The sequence below is a fragment of the Rattus rattus genome, chromosome 13 (genome assembly GCF_011064425.1).
Source record: "Rattus rattus isolate New Zealand chromosome 13, Rrattus_CSIRO_v1, whole genome shotgun sequence".
NCBI lineage: Eukaryota > Metazoa > Chordata > Mammalia > Rodentia > Muridae > Rattus > Rattus rattus.
In genome coordinates this window covers 70,668,503-70,690,789 of record NC_046166.1, presented here as the reverse complement: position 1 = coordinate 70,690,789, position 22,287 = coordinate 70,668,503, and the positions used below count along the sequence as shown (strand labels likewise).

General features: G+C 53.6%; 1 protein-coding gene across 1 annotated transcript in view; it reads left to right on the top strand.

The window, feature by feature from the left end:
* Positions 1-21,654, top strand: part of Mcf2l (MCF.2 cell line derived transforming sequence like) — a 148,036-nt gene extending 126,382 nt beyond the window's left edge. Inside the window, 23 exon segments of the mRNA XM_032919323.1 lie at positions 1,796-1,915; positions 2,339-2,530; positions 2,884-3,075; positions 3,749-3,908; positions 4,783-4,856; positions 5,084-5,160; positions 6,816-6,882; positions 7,457-7,572; positions 8,466-8,535; positions 11,069-11,161; positions 11,256-11,348; positions 11,855-11,980; positions 12,817-13,038; positions 13,201-13,293; positions 14,317-14,395; positions 14,522-14,588; positions 15,004-15,119; positions 15,372-15,464; positions 16,244-16,318; positions 19,060-19,181; positions 19,804-19,916; positions 20,688-20,791; positions 20,931-21,654. Of these exon segments, the coding sequence (XP_032775214.1) occupies positions 1,796-1,915; positions 2,339-2,530; positions 2,884-3,075; positions 3,749-3,908; positions 4,783-4,856; positions 5,084-5,160; positions 6,816-6,882; positions 7,457-7,572; positions 8,466-8,535; positions 11,069-11,161; positions 11,256-11,348; positions 11,855-11,980; positions 12,817-13,038; positions 13,201-13,293; positions 14,317-14,395; positions 14,522-14,588; positions 15,004-15,119; positions 15,372-15,464; positions 16,244-16,318; positions 19,060-19,181; positions 19,804-19,916; positions 20,688-20,791; positions 20,931-21,016 (2,550 nt within the window). The 3' untranslated portion in view covers positions 21,017-21,654.
* The last annotated feature ends 633 nt before the right edge of the window (positions 21,655-22,287 follow it).

The window sequence follows — 22,287 nt, the reverse complement described above, 5'->3', positions numbered from 1 at the left end:
CCTTCTTTGCCTCAACTAATGAATTTTGTGACCTCCGACCTGTTGCAAACTCTGTGACTAGGTTTTCAGATTCTTCCCCCGCCATGCTTCTCTGAAACAAAGCTTGGTCACGGTGTGTGGTTAGTTCGTTGCTTCATATCTGGCTGAGTCAAGTTTGGTAATACTTGGCTAATTTTTGCAACCAATTCAGGGTGCACAGATCCAGGGATTTGAGGAGCAGGGGTCCAGGGACTCAGAGCACATCGACCTGGGGTTTTCTTTTTCACTCTTTCTCCTGTTTTGGAATCAGGACATTGTTATTTTATGGAAATGAATCAATCGAAAGAGGATACTTCCAATTTCTGGAGAAGGTTGTATAGATTAATATTAGGTTTTTTGTGTGTGTGCTTACATATGTGTCCTTGTGAGTGTGTGCACACATGTGTTCATATGCATATACAAGTGATGTATGAGCACAGAGTTTAGAAGGGATGTCAGTGTCCTTGCTCATGCTGTGCCTTACCTTGCGGAGATATGGCTCGTCACCGAGCCTGGAGCTCACTGGGTGAGCTAGACTGAGCCCCAAGAATCCTTTTGTCTTGTCCCCAAGCCCAGGGAGTACTGGAGTTACAGGTACAAACCACCACACCAACACTTACACGAGTACTGGAGACGTACAGCTTGTTTGACAAGCTCTTTACTGACTGAGCCCCCCAATTCTTCTGTAAATATTAGATGTGATACCCTGGGAAGTTATCTTGGCCTGGTCTGGTATGGTGTGTGTGTGTGTGTGTGTGTGTGTGTGTGTGTGTGTGTGTGTGTGTGTGTGTGTGTTGGGGGTGTGTTGGGGGGCTGTTGGGTGTGCCTGTGTTGGGATGTATACGTGTGTTGGTGTGGGTGATGTGGTGACTGAGCATGCCCAGCAGTGCTGATGCTGTGGAAAATGCTGTTTCACATTGAACAAACTGGTGGCGCTCTCAGGAGGTGGTCCCTTTTCTCTGCCTCTGCTTCTGTTTGCTTCCTCTGTCTGTGGGAGCCTGTAGCGATGGCCCCTGCTTTCTCGCCGATGTTGACAGCTTGTGTCTTTTCACGGTGCAGAGCACTGACCGCTGTATGATCACAGGATGCCACTTGAACGGCAACGGTTCATCTTTTCAAAGAAACAGCAGTTTGCTGTATGGTTTTCTGTTTTTAGTTTAATTAATGTCTCATTGTATCTTCATTTATGTCTGCAGGTGGCTTTGAATTATTTTAGTCTTATTCTAGGCGTGGGGTAGGAGCCTGTAGAAGCTTACGACTGTTCTTTAATAGCTTATTTATTATTAATAACTTATTTATTCAGTGGGAGACAAGGTCTCAGCCTTTATACAGTTTTGACTGTCTTGAAACTCAGCGTGTAGCCTACCTAGGTAGCCTCAAACCCACAATGATCTCCATACCCGGCTTATCAATAATTTACATATTCATTAGGAATGCTAACGAGTTCCCTCCCACCCCCTTTCTTTGACGTACCTGACGAATTCTGATTTGCTGCACTTCCATTTTCGTTGTATGTAATGTCTTGTACTTCCTGTAAAGCCTCCCCGGTGGCCTGGGGTCATTCAGAAGGACTGTGGAGTTGTTTGGTTTCCAAGTGTCCTGGAGTGAGGCTGTGGGCAGGGACAGCCCCCCAACAGGCTCTGCAGGCCCGAGTGGACTGACCAAAGCCTGGTGGCCCTCAGCACCTTGCTGTTGACGGGGTCACCATCCCTGCCCCTCAAGGCATGGGGCCCTAAATGAGGCACAGATGTTTCAGGCCAGTCTTCCTCTGTTGCAGGTCAAAACCGCCTTGGATTCCATGTCCCAGAAGATAGCCGCGTTCACAGATGTTGGCAACAGCCTGGCCCATGTGCAGCACCTCCTGAAGGACTTGACCACCTTTGAGGAGAAGTCCAGCGTGAGAGTCGGGCACGGGTGGAAGGGCAAAGGTCACAGCATCTTCTGACCATGCAGAGGGCACAGGACTGAGCCTCCCCTTGACATAAGCTCCGGTGGCACCTAAGGGGTCACACAGGCAGTGTGCAGGGACCCCTAAGTGTCCTCCGCCATCTCAGGCACACACCCTGTCCTCCACAGCCCTTCATCTAGCTCTGTCATTATTCCTTGACTTTCAAACCTGTTCTTACTGTATGCCCGGGCAGCCCAACACCTTCCTGACTCTCTCAACCTTTGGCCTCAGAACATGCTGAGGATACAGTGGCCTCAGGCAGCCACAGCGCCACAAACTCCACACCTGTCACCCGACAGACACCAATAGGACTGGGTTTACCATTTGTCTCTCCACACAGGACTAAACAGACTAGCTTGATGTGTCCTGCAGGTGGCTGTGGACAAGGCCAGAGCCCTGTCCCTGGAGGGGCAGCAGCTGATTGAGAACCGGCACTATGCTGTAGACTCTATCCATCCGAAGTGTGAGGAACTCCAGCACCTCTGTGACCACTTCGCCTCTGAGGTCACCAGGAGGCGGGACCTTCTCAGCAAGTCCTTGGAGCTGCATAGCCTCCTGGAGACGGTAGGACACCGGTTGGACTTAACTGGACAACTAGAGCTCCCCCACCCACCTCCGCATCCTCTGTCTTGTCCACTTAGAGCCTTGGTCCCTATGCACTCAGTGTCCCAGTAATGATTTCTTGGGTTCTCTGTTAGTCCTGCTTTATTCTGACCCCTTGCTTATGGTGAGATCAGGCACCCAGTCAGCCTGCAGTGTCACATCCCTCCAGGGACCCTTGCCTTAGTGGCAGGCACCTCACCTCCTGCAGGTGCATCAGACAGGAGGCAGGCGTGTGATCACAGGGTCCGGCAGGCAGCCACAGGGGAAGGGTGGGGCAGCGGGTGCCAAGGCTGACAGCCTTCCCTTGTTTCCAGTCCATGAAGTGGAGCGACGAGGGCATCTTCCTGCTGGCCTCTCAGCCTGTGGACAAATGCCAGTCTCAGGATGGCGCGGAGGCAGCCCTGCAGGAGATCGAGAAGTTTCTGGAGACCGGTGCAGAAAACAAGATTCAGGAGCTCAATAAGATTTACAAGGAGTATGAATGCATCCTCAACCAGGACCTTCTGGTAATGCCAGCGTGGGCGTCTGTCTCTGGGTGGTATGGTTTGGGCACTGGGGAACCACTGCATAGGGTATTAAAAAGAACGTGTTTGTGAGATGCCAAGGATTGAACCCAGGGCCTCACACACGTTAGGCAACACCAGTGACCCATAACCTCAGCTGCAGAAGAGACCTTCGAGTAGGAGACGGGGGTTGGTGGGTAGAAGTGCAGGGATGAGAGCATCAGGAAGGAGAGCCCTTCCTCCACCACAGAAGTTATTCCGTGCCACACCTCCCCCAGCAGCTCCTGGGATAGGTGTGGGGTTGTGATGTGGCATTCACTGGAACCCTGGGCAGACCACGGTACCGCTGACATTACATGAAAGCTTGGCAGGCTCCCCCTTGTCCCCAGCCGGCTACCCTAGCTCCACTTCTGAGGTGATGGGGTGAGATCGATCCTCCCCCCCCCCCATCCCGTCCACAGCCGTCCTTTCTCAGTTGTGGAGATTAGCTCCCAGTCCTGCCGGGGATCTCACACAGCTCTCACTGTCCGACCAGAGCTGGTACAGCACAAGTCATGGAACTTCTCTCAGCTGAAGTAGAGACTACAGTCACTGACAAGCACTCTCTGGGTGACAGGGTGTCTTTAAAGGGCTAGAACTGACACTTGCAGGTGTCTCAGAAGCCATGTCATTTCAGGAACACGTGCAAAAAGTCTTTCAGAAGCAAGAGAGCACCGAGGAGATGTTCCACCGCAGGCAGGCCAGCCTGAAGAAACTGGCAGCCAAGCAGACACGGCCGGTGCAGCCCGTGGCCCCCCGACCAGAGGCGCTTACCAAGTCCCCCTCCCCCTCGCCAGGTACACTCTTCCTCTCAGGCAGCCAAGTGGCCTGTCTGAGGAGGGCAAGTCTGTTGCCACACTGTCTCCCTGCCCTCCCTGGTCCAGTTCATGGTCAACAGCCTGCAGTTCGGGGCTTATTCTGTCACCCGTTTTGATTAATTTTACTAAGACTCAGCCACATTCTGCCTGCGACGTATCATCACCTGTGGCTGCTTTTATACCGTGGCCACAGCAGAGTCGGGTCCTTTCATCTGAATTCTGGTGACCCACAGAACACTGACTGAGCTGTTAAGAAAGGGCCTCAAGTCACTTCCTCTGGCCCATTGTCCCCCCCCCACATCCATCCACTATCGAGTGCCATTGCCAGAACAGTGGCCCCGATCAGCTCTGACCTCTTCCCAAGCCCTCCAGGCTGTCACTGACTGTGGAACCATGTTCCAGACCCCATGAGCCACAAGGTGTCATGGTCTGCAAGCCCTCCCCTTGCTTAGAGACTTTCTCCTCACTATATCAGGAGAGCAGTCTTTCCTTTCCACTCTGGAACAAAAACCCCAGAGAGGAGCAGGCTTCTGTGTTGGCCAATGACAGCCACAGATGTCCTGGAGAAGCCCCCACCATTGGCCCCCGTGGTGGAGGCTGGGTGGAGAGATGGCCCAAGCAAGGGATTCCAAGGTTCCTAAGGTGCCGGTGAGAGCTCTCCCCTCTTGTCCACTGTCTCTCGTCAGCTATAGCTATTCCCAGTCTAGGGGCTGTGGGGGCCCCAGCCAACATCCCTCACCCACTGATCACCCTTTTCTCCCGTCTAAATTGCTGTGATCCTTTCTTCTCTTCCTTTTCCCCTCCGGGCAGTTCTCGACAGGGTTAACCCCTTCTCTGCCCCTTTCTACACTAGGCTCCTGGCGAAGCTCTGAGAACTCCAGCTCTGAGGGCAACGCCCTCCGCAGAGGGCCCTACAGGAGAGCCAAGGTGAGGCTCCTGCTGTGATGGCCTCATGTGCCTGTCGCAGCCAGAGCACAGCATCCTCCTTTGGTCTGACCCGGCTGTCCACGTGCTCCCTCTCTGGGTCTCGTGGCCTCTCAGGGGCATCTACTTGCCCCCCTCAGACTCTATTCCGAATGGAAAATGAGGCCGGGTGGTCAGTGCCTGAGGGAGCACTTTTCCTCCTCACGCACAGCATGCTGTTCCCTCTGCAGAGCGAAATGAGCGAGCCCCGGCAGGGCCGCACCAGCTCCACAGGAGAAGAGGAGGAGAGCCTGGCCATCCTGCGCAGGTGAGGGGCCGTGCTTCTCACCAAGCTGCAGGGCTCTGAGTGTCTGGGTTTTGGTAACACAAAAATAGTAAGCAGCATGTAGACCTTGGTACACAGAGCAGGAAAGAAGCCAGCACCATGTATATGGCCACTGGAAACAAACACGTGAGCTAGAGGAGTCACACACACACCTACATACACATACACACACAAATACACAATACATACACACACATACACACAATTACATATACACACAACATACACAATATACACAGTACACACATACACAATACACTCAGTACACACACATACACATATACACACAATACATACACACAGTACACACACATACACACTACATACACCCAGCACACACACACACAATACAGCACACACGCACGCACACACACACACACACACACGTCTGGGCTGGGCCAGTGACCATCTGAGCCCTTCCTGTGCAGCCTGCCTTCTGCTGTATGACAATGCATACCTAAGCACAAAGGCCCCTGAAGAGGAATGGCTGAACGCCGTGACACACTGAAGGCCTGCACTCAGATGTCCCCACTGAAACCTGCCTGTCCCTTCAGCCAAGTCCCTTCACTCATGAAGTCTGAGCAGCATCCAGGCCAGGGTGTGAACACAAGAGGGTAAAACCGCAAAGGAGAAAAAACATGCAGGGGTGTGTCACCCAGGAGCTGGGGCCATGACCTCAGGGACAGAAGCAAAGGGTCAACCCCACTGTCCTACCTATGTGTGTTTGTTCCGTGTAAGAATGAAGACACGGCTTGTGGAAGCACTCGAGCAAACAGGTGCACACAGGCGACATTTTTCCAGATGTCCCCAACAAGCTCAGCAGTGTCCCCCTTAGGAGATGCAGGACAGTGAATTATGGAGCTAAAACTCCAGATGAGAGGAACATTCTGCATTTCTGGGTTCTGATGCAAGATGGGGAGCAAGAGGCAGGGACGGGTAGACAGCAGAGAAACTTCCGGGCAGGACAACACACAGGGCCTGGTATGGAGGTGGCTCCCCGCTAGTCACTTGGCTGTTGACTGCGTTATAATAGTCCACGCCCGGGTCTCAGTTCGGTACTCCATGGGCTGTGGCCTTTGTGGAGGAAAGGGGCAGATTGGCTGTAGGCATTGGCTGGCAGCCCTTGCATCTGAAAGGCATGGATGGCTGGATGCTTTGTAAGCCTGTGCTCGTCTCCTGGCACATTGCTGGGCTGCAGGTGGTTACCATGTAGCTCTCGTGTGCAGGACAGGAGCTGGTGGTAAACTGAAGAGCCACACCTACTCAGAGGCTCCAGGGTAGAGGTCGGAGGATCTTCGTGGTAAACATCTTGGCGAGACTCCAGAGCTTGTAAAGGAAGCAGGGCGGTCTCGTGTGTGTGTGTGTGTGTGTGTGTGTGTGTGTGTGTGTGTGTGTGTGTGTGTGTGTGTGTGTGTGTGTGTGCAAGTAGCATTGAGTGTACAGATGGCCACAGAGGCCAGAAAGTGGGTAGAGAAATCCCAGAAGGCAGTGGAAGCTGGGCAACTTCTCCCACAAATCCCCATACTGGGTGAGTCCTAAGATGCCCTGATGTCTCCATTTACAGCTAAGTCTGCACACTCAGTGGTCCAGGTGATGCTCTCCCGCTAACATCCTTGCTCCCCATGCTCTCTCCACAGACACGTGATGAATGAACTTCTGGACACGGAGCGGGCCTACGTGGAGGAGCTGCTCTGTGTCTTAGAGGTGAGGTTGGGCATGTTCAGGTGTTGGGCCTGCCATCGCACAACAGCTCTACTTTTAAATTGTTGCTGGAGCTAGACCTGTTGACAAAGGCCGATGTTTCCAGCCACTCTAGAGACCAAGGCAGGAGGGTCACAGGTTCAAGGCCTGCCTCGGCTATAGAGCAAGTTCAAGGCCAGCTTGAAGACTGTGCCAGTATGCACACACACACACACACACACACACACACACACAGAGAGAGAGAGAGAGAGAGAGAGAGAGAGAGAGAGAGAGAGAGAGAAGAGCGTTCCAGAACAAGGCAGGTCTGGGTAAAGAGGACTTTGAGGAGGGGCCCCTGGGACCAGGTCACACAGGAGCAGCACAGCCTCTGCTTTGTGTAGCTTCTGCCTGGATAGAAAGGTCAGAAAGGAAGATGGGAGCTCCACCTGCCTCTACACTGGGTACTGTTTGTGGTCATTTTGTGAGTCCTTTCCAGATGACCATTGCAGGCAAGCATGGACAGGCAAGCTAGCACCTCACTTCCTATCAGCTGCAGGCACGGCTCTCCTGGCTGACCACCCCGTCCCCTCCCTTGCAGGGCTATGCTGCAGAGATGGACAACCCCTTGATGGCACACCTCATCTCAACAGGCCTGCAAAACAAGAAGAACATTCTGTTTGGAAACATGGAGGAGATCTATCACTTCCACAACAGGTGGGGCACTTCACCCAGTCATAGACACATGCGTATGTGGACGCACGCAGTCCCTGTGATCTCTTGCTTCTGGCATGGCTGCCTTCGGGAGGCACACATCTATAGCCCTGGGGTGTTGGCTGGGTCAAATCTCCAGGGAGAACTCCCAGAGAGCCACAGGCGTGTGTAGTAGGTGCCCATGATGCATTCTGCCTCTGAGCTGCTTGTGAGCTGCTGTCCCGCTGGCTCATGAGTGAAGTGGCTGGACGATAGGCGTACTGCCTGCTGAGGGGATAGGATCTGGGAAGCAGGCCGGCCCCCGTGATTCCTCTTTAGAGCGTGGGACCTCCAAAGACCAGGTCCTTCTGCGGCATCTCCTGGCTTACAAAGGAAATGGCTGCCTGCCCGACCCGACCCAACCTCACCCCACCCCAGCCCAGTCCTCACACAGCCACTCTTCTCTGCTCAGAGCCTTCCCTTTAGCATCACTGAGGCTAGATCTCAACTTGGCCCTTGTGGCTTCAAACTGCAGCCTTCCTCTCCGGGAACCTCCCCAGGGGGTGCAAGTCAGTGTTTAGACAGAACGCACGGGAGTGGGTGGATCCCAGAAAACCCACAAGCGCACGGCCAGCGAATGTAGGGCCTGCAGAGCCTGAGTGTCCATTCCCGACTCTGCCCATCATCTCACCTCTGCCCCAAGAAGGGTAGCTCCAAGGCTAGCGCGGAGCACCAAGCCGGATAAAGAAGACAGCTGGGCTGGGGGCACTGAGGAGCCAGGACGGGGGTGGGCTGCAGGCTCCCAGGCCAGGGGGGGAGTTGCCGCCACGCTGTGAAGAGATTGCTCTGGGTCTCTGGAAGACAGTGTCACCTGATTCTGCTGTGCCCACTGCCTCCCTGACAACTTCTCCTTACAGAATATTCCTGCGGGAGCTGGAGAGCTGCATCGACTGCCCAGAGCTGGTGGGGAGATGCTTTCTGGAAAGGGTATGTATCTCTAACTGCGGGTCTCACGGGTAGCGTTTCTGTCAGGGCTTCTCTGAGGGGTCCTGAACGTACGTCACTAAGCATGTGAGGTGCCTTGGTGCCTCTGTGTCACACACGCCATGTGTGGCCTGCTTCCTCAAGGCTGCCAACCACTGCTGTCTTCAGCTCCCACTGCCGCTCAGAGCGGACAGCAGTGTCTCCAGTGTAGTGGGAAAGGAGGGGAAAGTGGGGTCTTGCTTTGAAGGCTAAGGAGTGCTTCTAGAAAAGAGGGAAAACATCAGGGGCAAGGTCTGGGGTTGCTAGAGTCATTGTTTCTGAGGCCCAGTGTGGCCGAATGTCCCTTGGGTTGGTTTGTTGTTGCCTGAGCCTTGCTACCTGGACATCACTGGAAAGGGCCCTGGGCCTCTCTTCATCCATCTTCTCCTCTTAGACTCATAGGTTTTCCCTCATTCAGTAGTAGAGAGGAGTTTAAAAGAGAGGCGTGTGGAAAGGTTTTGAGCAGAAAGAGCAGAGTATACGGAGACCTGTAGGATATCATGCTGAACACCGTGAACTGTGTCAGAGCCACACCTCCCCTCTGCGAGGTCAGCAGGTCCCAGGTTCTATCCCCACACTAAACTGGGTCTGGGCAGGAACTGGGCGCTGAGGCTCTGGCGAGTCACTGCCAAGGGCCAGATGAGGTGGTCCACATCCCACCTCTAACCGTAGCATTGGTAGGTAGGTACAGATAGATCTCTGTGAGTTCTAGGCTATCAAAGGTGACATAGTGACACCCTGTCTCCACGTAGGAGGGAAGAAGGACCCATATTTGTCTTAGCTCAGCCTGGTCATTAGTGTATCTCCGAGTCCCCAAACCTGGGGTGGCCATCATTCTGTGGGTCAGTGGCCGCTAGCCAGCAGCAGCACCCCCGTGACTGATAAGAATCCCTCGTGCAGTGTCTACAGCCCTCTGTACCCCAGCATTTATTCCACAGCCGTCGGTACCCCAGAGCCAGCCGAGTCTCCTTGAGATACTCAGGGGCAGTGTTGTTTTACACAGAGCTCAGGGCTGCGCCTACAGAATATATCCCGGAAACCGTTCCCTTCATCTGCAGCACAGTGGTTGGGCCAAGCTCTAGAGTAGGAGTCTGTGTGGGTCCAGGTCCTGAAGAGCTCCTTACTCTGGTGAGAAGCCACCTATGTTGAGTTGGACTGTGAAGTCATGAAAAGGGAATTCAGATTAACAGAGCCCTAGGAAGTGACCTTCTGGTGGGAGGTGCTGCCCAGCTCTCAGACAGTGAGGGTGGGGTAACCTGGGGTAACCACAGTGGCAGGGGTGAGGTGCAGGCTACCCTCTGTCTTTGGAGCTGTTATTGCTCCACACTCACTGTGCACATCGTCGACTGACCTTCCGCAGCTGGGGACGGTGGCACAGGACTCCTGCCATCAGGGGCTGAGGCTATCTGCTTATGTCTCATTCACGGCTTCACATGATCCCAGCTCTGAACTGGGGGTCGTACAGGTTGGGGATAGAAATCAAAGCCCAGGAGGACTCCAGAGTCAAAGGGAGAGCAGGGCATCGGGGATGGAGGGTGCAGGAGCTCACCCATGCCATCCTGCTAAAGCCGGGATAGGTTGTGAAGATGACCTTTGCTCTACGGTGTCCTCTGTGCCCACAAACTATCAAGGTTATGTTCCTGAGCCCATTTCATGCCACAGAACCATGTGACCACCACTATCTGCCTTCCAAATGTCTTAAACTGTATCTCCACATGGTCTTTATCCCAGACCCTTTGCATTTTAAATCCCTCCATACCCCGGGAACTTCTGTGATCTACAGCCATATGTACCCTTATCCATTAAAGACCCAGAGCCTGCTGTACCCCCAAGTCATCTGCAACCCCCAGAGCACTCTGTCCTAGACCTAGCCACACCCCAGGGCCTTCTACATTCCCTGAGCACCCAGGGGCAATTTATTTTACAAAATATCCAGGTTTATTTTTAATATGCATATATGAGTATCTGAATGTATGTATGCATATGTATGCATATGTATGCTGTGTATGTGTGTGTGTGCGTGCGTGTGTATGTGTGCGTGCGTGTGTATGTGTGTGCGTGTGTGTATGTATGTGTGTGTGTGCATGCGTATGTGCGTGTTTGTGTGTGTGTTTTCCCTTTAACTGGAGTACCGACAGTTGTGAGCTGCCACCTGGATGCTGGGGACCGAACCATGTCCTCCGCGAGAGCAGCCAGTGCTTTTAACCACTGAGCCATCTTGCTCATGTGTATTCTATAAATAACCTATATAATTTGGAAAGTAGCCTGAGAGCTTTTATGTAAATACACAGATGGTACTATGAACAATCTCCCTCCCCACCTCTCTGGGCTGCGAATGGTCGGTGGCAAGGAGGTTAGAATCCGAGGCTCCGATGTCGGTGAACAGCAAGCCTGAGTCGGGGAGGTGGCCTTTGAGCAGCAGCTTCAGCTCTGGGGTCGGAAAGCTGCCCAGCCCGACTGGGAAGCAGCCTGAGCTCTTTGTCCTTCCCTGCTGCAGATGGAGGAGTTCCAGATCTATGAGAAGTACTGTCAGAACAAGCCACGCTCCGAGAGCCTGTGGAGACAGTGCTCTGACTGTCCCTTCTTCCAGGTTGGTCCCCAGCCCCGTCCCCCGCTAGCATTTCCTTCCTGGTGACCTTGGGCAGAGCCGTGACCTTGCATGACCAAGTGTTTGGTGGTTGCAGGAGTGCCAGAAGAAGCTGGACCACAAGCTGAGCCTCGACTCCTACCTGCTGAAGCCTGTGCAGAGGATAACCAAGTACCAGCTGCTGCTCAAGGTGAGCGCCAGCCGCTGCCCCGGGCCAGCCGCTGCCCCGGGCCAGCCGCACCTGCCTACCCGGGGCCAGCTGCCCTCAAGCTCACGGAGCCCTGATCCTTTGCCCAAGGGAACTCTTGGAGCCACTTGCTGTGGCCCTGATTCTCTGAACCATGTGTGTGGGCCTACTGTGTGTTAAACATCGTAGAGCCAGGTACCTGCCCATGGCCAGCTATCCTAGGAGTCTATGTTGATGGCCATGGCCTCTCCATGGAGAATGAGAGAAGAGCCCTGTCTGTCCCGTTGGCCCCTAGCCCAGTGGAGAGTGAGGAGCCTCCGGCTCAGTGTGGCCGGACAGGAAGGGGATTCTATCCCTATGCCTTTGGCAGGGATCTGGTGGTTGGCGTGCTGGTGTCTGTCCGGGACAGGCTTCCACAGACTCCGTCTTCAGGACAGTCAGCTGCTCGGAGGGGAGAGGCAGGACGCGCGTGGTGTCTAACTGGTCCTCTCTCTCGTGTGCCTCCTCAGGAAATGCTCAAGTACAGCAAGCACTGTGAAGGGGCCGAGGACCTGCAAGAGGCACTGAGCTCCATCCTGGGCATCCTCAAGGCAGTGAACGACTCCATGCACCTCATAGCCATCACTGGCTATGATGTAAGGCCCCATAGTGACATGTGGTGCTGAGGACACGCTGGCCTTTGTCCTATCTTGTCCTTGTCTCGTGAGCAGTTTGGTAGGGAAATTCTATCGATACTTCCAAGCTCCCTGAGCCTTGAAGTAAACACATGTGGCTGAGGGCCTAGGCCAGCCCCGGGTTCTGAGTCGAAAGCTTGTCCATATGTGGAGCAGACCGAGACTGTTCCCCCAGGAGGGTGAGGGCCTCTCCAACAGGAATACACCCGAAACCTTCCCTCCTGCCTACTTCCTGAACAGCGGCTGGGACCCTCTCTTTTCTGTGATAAGGTGTGTGGTCCAGTGGCCGGAGACAGGTGGCTGCCTAGGGTAAACTCTGTACGGGCCCACCTCGAGTCAACATCAAAGGGTTTGCTTCTCTGAACGTCCGTTTAGCATTCATTTTCTGGTTTTCTTTAATGACTAGGTTGTGTTTGTTTTTAATAGTTTTAGATTTATGACAGTCGAGTGTGAAGCTCAGGTTCCATAAACCCTATCCCTGCCTCAGCCCCAGTGACACACCTTTTACACCTAACAGGGCCTGGGGACATGTGGCCAACTGAAACCTACTGCGGATTAGGGTTCTAAGTGCTGTCCCTTCTTCACAGTAGTGTCTGTGGCTCCTCCGTGCCATGCCTCCTCTTTCCCCCGGCCGCACCCCTGCAGTGACTGTCCAGTCTTTTGCCACCTCCCCTAATTCGCCCCTCTGGAATGTGCTGCAAGGATAACTCTGCGGTGCGCCCTTCCAATGTGCATGGGATGCCAGCCGGCCTGAGTGCACCTGCCTTGCATGCCCCAGCACGTGTCCTGTGTTACAGGGAAACCTTGGGGACCTGGGGAAGCTGCTGATGCAAGGCTCCTTCAGCGTGTGGACGGACCACAAGAAGGGCCACACCAAGGTGAAGGAGCTAGCCAGGTTCAAGCCCATGCAGCGGCACCTCTTCCTTCACGAGAAGGCCGTCCTCTTCTGCAAGAAGAGGGAGGAGAATGGGGAGGGGTACGAGAAGGCTCCTTCCTATAGCTACAAGCAGTCCTTGAACGTGAGTGACTGGAGCAGCACTGAGAGGGAGGGAATCAGTGTCAATCTAACACTGAGGGCTGTGGACACCCAGATGGTGGGAGCTGGGGCTTCCACCATCCTCAGCTTCCACCATCTCTGGGTGAGACGCACGCTGATGCCTGTCTATTCCTACCCCTGCCAGATGACTGCTGTTGGCATCACAGAGAATGTGAAGGGTGACACCAAGAAGTTCGAGATCTGGTACAACGCAAGGGAGGAGGTTTACATCATTCAGGTACAGCCACCCACCTGCCCTGCAAACCAGGAGCCAAGGGCACCCTGGGGTCTCTTCAGGGTGATCAGTGAGAGACTTCCTGTGAGAACCAGGCCAACAGTCTTCAGTGAGGTGCATCCCCCAGAAAAGGAGCTACTGTCCTGGGACACAAGATGTGCTAGGCACAGTATGGAAATTGGCAGCAAGTTCAGCTGGGGAGCTAGAAGCACACTACAGTGGCTCTGGTTCCCACCTCTGTCACTAGCCCTAGAGAACTTTCTCCACACAGCCTGGCCGTCGGGTGGAATGTACGGCATGCTAGTCCTTATTGGCCCATGGGAGAGAGGGCAGAGCTACAATATAGGCTCAGGGGGTAGCATCCTCTCCGTGAGACCTAAGTACTCCATTAGGGTCCTAGCTCAGCATGGCTGTGCCTTTCACTTGCCCTCAGAGTCACAAGGTAAATTGGCTACCGGCCAGCACACAGTGGCCACAGTAGTGTGGTAGCTCCACTGTGCCTTCTAGTTTTATACCCAGCCCAGCAGGCCACACTACCTGAATCAAGGCCTGGGCCCAGCAGCTGTCCTGGCAGGAGTACTCAGGCTGGCCTCACACCACTTTACTGACACTGGACATCAGTCCTGGCCACAGGTGACACTCTGAGCCCAGTCACACCCATCTGTCTGCCTGTGTGAGTGACAGACCTGCTGTTGTACCTATCACCTAAAACAAGGTCAAATAAGGGATACTTCTGGAAGACCTGTCCTGCAGGACATGCCACTAGCCCAGCACACCAGCATCAGCAGAAGAGATGGCCTCCCTGCTAGTCACTGGCCGCCTTTGCTGTGCCCTGGATACCCGCGCAAATCCATAGCCTTTTGCAGCAGTCCTGTGCTGCAGGGGGACCCCCAAGGGGGCATTCCTGTCACCTGCTCCTGCTTCCTACACAGGGTCCCTCTGTTCCTAGGATGCTCCTTGAGGGTCTCTGGTGGAAACCGCAGTACATTTTTCTCATCATTTGCTCCCATCTCTCTTTTGGGACAGGCGCCAACTCCTGAGATTAAAGCAGCGTGGGTGAATGAGATTCGGAAGGTGCTGACCAGCCAACTGCAGGCCTGCCGGGGTGAGGCTGCCTTTGGCTTCTGTGTGTTTTTTCCTGTGCTGTTGTCAACGACCCAAGAGCCTTTAGCCTGTGAGTGCAACGATGCTCAGTTCCCACTGATAACTGGTGTGTGCCCCTCCCCCACAGAAGCCAGCCAGCACCGAGCCCTGGAGCAGTCCCACAGCCTTCCCTTGCCCACGCCAGCCAGCACCAGGTGAGCATGTCAGTTCACCAGTCAGAAGCCCAGGAAGGGGAGCTTCCTACTGGGCATGCCTAGAATCGCAGCACATAGGACACAGCAGCAAAAGGATCCGCTAAAGCTACAGAGTGGAACTGTCCCTAAAACAGAAGGGAGAGTAGCGGCATCTCTGTAAACACCACAGTTTGCACAAGGCCCTAACTTCCTCCTAAGAGGAAGAGTGGCTTCACAGCTTCCTATTTGTGGATTACCTCTCGTGATAGTCAGCATCCCAATGTACAGCCAGGTGGCAGTTGGTCACCAACTTTGAATGAGGAACAGCTCCTAGAGGACAGTGTAGAAGCCAAGATGTCTTGATGGCTACAGTCCTCGGTCAGCCCTAAGACACTAACCAGCATGCTGTTTCTTTATGGGTCGGTGTTGCCTTCAGTCCCACAAAAGGGAGCACAAGAAATGTCAAGAAGCTCGAAGATCGGAAGATGGACCCACTCTGCCTGGAAGGCTGCGTGAGCTCATCATTACCAAAGCCCCCCGAGAAGGGCAAAGGTGAGTGTTGGCTGCTGTGTGAGCGCACACACTGCTCCTGGGATGCGCACCAGCCAGCATGGGAGAACCCAGGAGCCCTTCAGCACACGGGTCACACAGTAGGAGACCCTTCATTCATGGTCACCGGGCGCCTCCAGCAGTGCACCCTGGGATGCTCAACTGCTCTCGGCCTGCCTACCTGAGCCATGGCCTGTGCACCCTGCCAGCCTCCCTCCTGGATGCTATCTGCACTCTGTCTCTCCTCCCTCCTAGACGATGCGGTCCCTAGTTCTACCTCTGAAAGCTCTGCGCTTTCCAGAAAGCGCTTCACGCTGCAGGGCTTGGCTAACCTCAAAGGTCAGAAAGGTAAAGAGGCAGTGCCCCCACTGCCTTCCACACCATCTTCCTGTGGCCACCTCTGGGGCCACCTGCAGCCACACAAGCCCATCTCCTGCCCTGTCATTCATGCCCGCCAATGCTGTGTGGATACAGACGCCTGACGTTATCTTTTAGGGGTGCCTTTTGGATACAGAGAGAGACAGCTCAGTGGGTGCAGCCTCCTAAGGGTGGGCTGTTGACCACTTTTCCAGCCTGACTCATGTCTTCTGCCCCTCCTCCCTCTGCCTTACCTCGCACTTTCCTGTCAGCTCTGCGGGCCTCTGCCTTTCTGCTATGGTGACCCTCGAGTGCTGGTTTCTATGGCCAGGCGTCCACCAGGGTGTTTGCCAGTGAACAGTGGCAAAGAAGCCTTTTAGCTGAGAGCTGAAATAGTTCTGTCACCCGGGGATGCTCTTTGGGACCAAAGTCCTGGGATGCTTCAGCTCTGCACAGGGCTCCCTCCCGAGTCCCGCTCTCCCCGAGCGACAAGCGTGGGTCCCAATTTATAATTCTTACCTGGCTTCGAACTTGAACAAACGAAGCCTGTTCTGCTCCTGCAGTCTTTCTAAAGCAGAGCTGAGGGCGTCCCCTAAGAGGATGACTGACGGCTAAGGCCACCATCTCCACCTCCGCTCTCCGGGCCTCTCCCTTGTGTGAGACCCCTCAGCCATTTCATCTCACAAACCTGTCGCCTGCCTCCTCCGCACAGTTCTGCAGCTTTCTCTCTATGGTTGTATTTTTGCCTCTTCCTCTTCCTCTTCCTGCAGCCTCTCCGACCAGTCCTGACAAAAAAGCTAAGCGGCATGAAGTAAAGAGCGACCCGACTCCCTTTGGTTTGCGAGGTAGCGCTGCAGCCCCTGAACCCAGCCCGGCATGCTGTCTGGCTGTGCAGGATGTGCACCTAGGGTGAAAGCGAGTAGATCAGAGGAGCCAGGAGCAGCAGTAACTGATGGTTCACAGCTTGATGCCTAGTAACAGATGCTGACAGACGCCACATTCCCTCTGGCTCCTTGGCCAATGGCTGGCGAGCACAGGCCCAAGCCCCGCTTGGCTGACCAACTTTTCTCTGAGATTTGCCACTCGGTGCTGGTGCAGGCTGCAGGTCCCCTATTGGTCACAGTCCCAGCACCCTCCCCTGAGTCACCAGCTGGTCCAGTCCTTCTGGGTAGAAACAAGCTGCAAGATCAAGTCTTTGCACCAGGCAGACGGTCACTGGAGTCAGCTACACTCTAGGCCTTGACTCTCTGGTCCTTCCTTGTCCCAAGTCCTCCATTGTCCCCCGAGGATCTCAGAGGGTTCCCTGGCATACTGCCAGACTTATTCTACCCCCAAACAGTGTCCCAAGCCCTAATTACCCAACTGCAGTCCTCAGAGGCAGGCAGCCACCTAGAGTTCTCGGATGGGTAGATGCCCTGCCCACTGAGGCTGTGTTCCCATCCTCCCTCAGGAGGAGGGAGACCTCTGAAGGTCACTCCCATCCATTCAGCACGGTCCACTTGTTACGCAGACCTCAAGACATCCCCATGGGACATGGCACTTGGAGATGACAGTCAGAGCTGGGGCTGTGCCATTCCAGCTTAGTGTCCCCGTCCTTCCTTCCTGCCTGCCATCATGCACTGCATCATGTGGGTGCAGATGCAGGCCGAGAGAGAGAGAGAGAGAGAGAGAGAGAGAGAGAGAGAGAGAGACAGAGACAGAGACAGAGAGAGAGACAGAGAGAGACAGAGACAGAGAGAGACAGAGACAGAGAGACAGACAGAGACAGAGGGAGACAGAGACAGAGAGACAGACAGAGACAGAGGGAGACAGAGACAGAGAGACAGAGACAGAGGGAGACAGAGACAGAGAGAGACAGAAAGACAGCGACAGAGAGACAGACAGAGACAGAGAGACAGAGAGAAAGATGTTTCGCGGCTGCCTGGTTTGCGGTCATCAATACTAGTAAATCCTTTTATGTTCTTGTCTCTAGTCTGGACACTGCCAGGCCAGCATGTTGGGCTCCCTGTTAACTGAGTGTCCAAAAGCTACTGGCAGCATCATGACCTGGTGCTGCTCTGGTCACAGACACATCAGCTATGGCAACTGCCAACGCTTGAGCTGACTGAAGTGTCTCATAGATACGCTAAGGAAGGCAACCATTTATATAGTTTGTGACCCGCTGTGTGGTCTCTGATGATGGAAAGTTGTGTACTCGGAAGGTTCCTCTGCTCAGGTCGAGGCCCTCACGTGAGCTCTGTAGTAACACAAAGGTAGTTGGAGGTGAAGACGATGACTGATTCAGGCTGCCTGCACCTGTGCTTAGAGCAAGAAGGGAGATGACCGAAACTTCTAGAACTCAGTTCTTAATGTATGTGCAGGTCTGATGTGACACTTCCCAGGACCAGGTACACAGCTGTCCGTCCCCAGGCCCTGGAGTCTGGCCTCAGGGAGGTAGACAGTGGCTCCATCTGTTCCTGTCATGGCTAGGTGGGCTCTCGCCTGCCTACCCAGTAGCTAGGAAGTATCTGGGCCCAGCTGTTCCCTAGGAAGACAGAGAGGCTTACCAGTGTCCTGAAACAGAAGGTTTCCATCACTGGCTCTGGGCAGGCTCAGCCATGGAGTGGTTGAGGAGCTAACAGGCTCTTCGTTGCCCTGATGTCACAGGGGCTATTCTGTAATCCCATCACACCCCGCACTCCCTTACAAGGAAGAACCACACTGCACCCGCACCTGTCAGATATGCCTAGCCTCAGACCCAACAAGCAAGCTGGCCTACCGTGCTGTGCTTTTTGTGTGGTGATGTGTCCTCCAGTGTCATTCAACACAGGTAGGACAGGGTAGTTGCTCCAACCTATTAATGAGTGAAGAATTTACCCAATAGGAATTCATCATCTCCACTTCTGCAATGTGGTAAATACTGCGGTTATCCTTTGGAGCACACAGCTAGATAAACAAGAATGAAGTAGTGGGAAATTCGGGGACCCACTGGTCAATCCAGTGGACTTTCCAAAAGGCAGGACTGGGGCTCTGTCATTACTAGGTTACCCATACATGGCTTGACATATTCCTGGTCATTAACTCGTGTGTCTCACAGGTCAGGAGTTTACTTGGTCATTCTTGCTGGAAATTGTTTTTCCTGGCAGCAGAGTAGGTATTGACTGTCAGAGTTTTATCTGAAGACGGCTCCCCTTCACGGGGTTTGCTGCAGGGTATAAGTAGGTGGATTTGGTAGAGCCAGGGGCCTGAAGAAGATGGACACATCCGGGGCAGTTACAGGCCTCATCTTACCCCTTAGAGTGGCCCAGCAAGTAGATAACAGACACTTTCACAGTGCATCTCCCTGTGCTGTGCAGGAATGGACCCAGCATTTTACAACAGCATAGAGACCTGTGGGGAGTCTAAGCAGGTGATTCCAATGACAGAAAGCTGTCACATGCCACATACTTCAATAAACCAAGGAAGATAGTAGGCTAAAGTTCAGAGTTCCATGGACCTCATAGGGAATTCACTTGGATAATGGTGGCTGCAGTGTGTGTGTGTGTGTCTGGATGCACGTGTGTGCACGTGCAAATGCACACACCTCATCGGGCACTGTTACTCCTAGGCTGGAGCAAAACATCCCACTCACTGGAGGCCCCTGAGGAGGACGGAGGCTGGTCCAGCGCTGAGGAGCTCATCAATTCATCCGATGCTGAGGAAGACGGAGGAGTGGGCCCTAGGAAGCTGGTAACCATGGCTTCCCTGTGGTGTCCCAGGGTGGGCCCCTGGGTCTAGTGAGGATGCACGCTGGCCTGGGCCCTTCCTTGCAGCCACTGTTCATCAACTGGAGGTGCTCACTCAGATCAGTATCCACCACCCACAGCCCCATGGCAGGTACCCCGTGCCCACCTGCCTCTGCTAGAGCTCAGGTTCCTCCCTTCTTAAGGGGACAGCCCATACTTACGCACCCCTCACACTGGAAGAACACCCTAGCCAAGCTTTCATAAAGCTATGCCCACACTGGCTTGAAGGTCAGCAAGGAGCTCAGGATGCCCCGCCATAAAGACGGGCAGCGACATGGACACATTGGCACACACATCTTTATTTTTTAACATGGCCACAGTATGAGTTGTACCATCTCCCCAACACTAGGAGTCTTTCAGTTTAAGCCAGAAGTCTCACCAAAACCTCCACAAATGGCAGAACCCCAACTCTGCATGGGTCTTCCCCTCGCTAGTTCTAATGTGAGCACTGCGGCTAGTGTAGAGCCATGCTACACACATCCTGGGAGGATGGGTGTGTTGCTGGCGCTGGGAGGGAGGGAGTGCCAACAAGAGGAAACCTCAGTGCTATACCTTGTCACCCCCAGGTTCCAGGTAAATACACAGTGGTGATGGATGATGAGAAAGGGGGCTCTGACACCCTTGCCATGAGGAGTGGAGATATGGTGGAGGTTGTGGAAGAAGGAACTGAGGGCCTCTGGTAAGATAGCAGTAAGCTCTCCTACTCAGACATGTCCCTCAGACAATTCCACCTCAGACATGAGTGACCTGTGTGTCCTTCCCCAGACATGTTCATGTATAATTCCACCTCAAATGTGACATACATGTTCCTACCTCAACATGTCCCTGTATGATCCCAACTTAGACATGACCTGTGTATTCCTGCCTCAAATATCACCCTGTGTGATTCCTACTTCAGACGTGACCCTGTGTGATCCTGCCTCAGACATGATCCTATGTGATTCCCACTTCAGACATGTCCCTGTGTGATCCTACCACAAATATTACCCTGTGTAATCCACCTCAGACATGACCTATGAGTTCCCACCTCAGACATGACCTTGTGTGATTTCTACCTCAGACATGACCCTGTGTGATTCCTACCTCAGACATGACCTATGAGTTCCCACCTCAGACATGGCCTATGTGTTCCCACCTCGGACATGCATGTTCCCACCTCAGATATGATCTGTGTTCCTACCTCAAACATGTTCCTGTGTGATCCTACCTCAAACATGACCCTTGTGATTCCCACCTCAGACATGACCTATGAGTTTCCACCTCAGACATGGCCTATGTGTTCCCACCTCAGATATGATCTATGTTCCTACCTCAGTCATGCCTCTGTGTGTCCCCACCTCAAATATGATCTATGTTCCTACCTCAGATGCATCCATATGACCACCTCAGAGGCACCCAGGGACAGACTGTAGGCTTGGGGAACATTACAGACACTGACTTCCTCTTTCAGGTATGTTCGGGACCTGACAAGCAGCAAGGAGGGATGGGTGCCCGCCAGCAGCCTAGCCACCCTCCTGGGCAAATCCAGCTCAGCCCAGTGTCTGAGCAGCTCAGGTAAGACCCACTATGCGCGCCAGCTGTGCCCTGAGCCTGCCAAGATCCTCAGCCCAGAGCCTGTTTAAAAGCAGAGGGGTTTCTAGGTATGCAGAGAAAAGGGCCAGAGCCGAAGCCTGTCTCCACTGGTTTCCCGCAGACTCCAGCCCAGGGTCAGCCGTGCTGAGCAACTCATCCAGCTGCAGCGAGGGCTACCCTACTCCCTTCTCCGAGCTCCAGGGGTAGTGGCCAGGCCTCTGTGGCAGGCACTCAAGGCCACCGTGCAGTAGACCAGCATGCAAATCTCTAAGTTTTTTTCTTTTTGCTTGGGCTTGCTTAGTTTGGGAGGGGATGGTGCTCCAAGATATCTGGAAACAGGAGGACCTATCAACCATGGGCTTCAGAGGACACTGGGGCCTTGGAACCAGGACTCTGCTGCATATGCAGAAGGCAGGAGACAACAGTTCACCACCAAAGCTGCTTCAGAGACTCCAGGGTGGACAGAGGCAGGGCTATGGGTCAGGAGACCCTTGTGCAGAAAGATGGGAGACGGCCCTTTTCCACACATGCACAGCCAGCAGCCCCTGCTATACAGCCTCTCCACGGTGTTCTGGTCTCTCTGGTGCTTTCTACGGGAACATCATCCTGAGGAAGCCACTTCTAACCGGAGTAAAGAGTTTGCTACCAACAGCCTAAGAAGGGGATCAAGGGACTCTTGTCTTTTATAAGTTTTTGACTTTTTTTTAAAAAAAACAAACAAACAGGGATTAATCCCATGGCCATTTTTCTGTGGTACTCTGGCCTCAAATCCTAAACCAAGAATCACTGTGTTTACATGAAATGACAATTTGATACTGTATTTGATATAAAACTATTTTTTGTTACTGGGGTTTACATCAAAGCACGTTGTTTATACAACTGACTGATTTCTGGGGCACTCTCACTGAGACCTGGCAGCACAGGTGCTGGAAGGCCTGGTAAGCCAGGGGCGTGTCCTCTTAGCCAGGGGGCGTGTCCTCCTGGTTAGCCAGGGAGGGCGTGTCCTCTTAGCCAGGGGGCGTGTCCTCCTGGTTAGCCAGGGGCGTGTCCTCCACTAAAAGCAGTTGGAAATCACTGAGAGTCTTGCATCTGCATAGGATTCATTTTCACAAGAAATGTAAAGTATAATTTAAAATATTAGCCTTCTTTTCTACAATATAAAGGAGACTCTCTGTTTTTTTAAAAGAACATCATTAAATTAGGATATTTTTATTATTTTTAAAGAAAATGCTGTCATGCTGTCAGCCATCCTCAGCAACTCAGGCACAGGCTGCCTCTCCATGTCAGGGCAGGCCCGACTTCCCCTCCCCCAGCCCCACCCACCTCTGCCCTACAGCAGGAGGGGCTGCAACTGAGCTCATGGGGGGGGGGGCTGCAGCCTCCATTCAAGTCAGGCAGAACTGCCACAGACTGTGGTTTCCCCCTTTTATGTGTGTGTTTCAGAAATCAATTCTGTTCTTTGGAAACTCTGTGCCTAG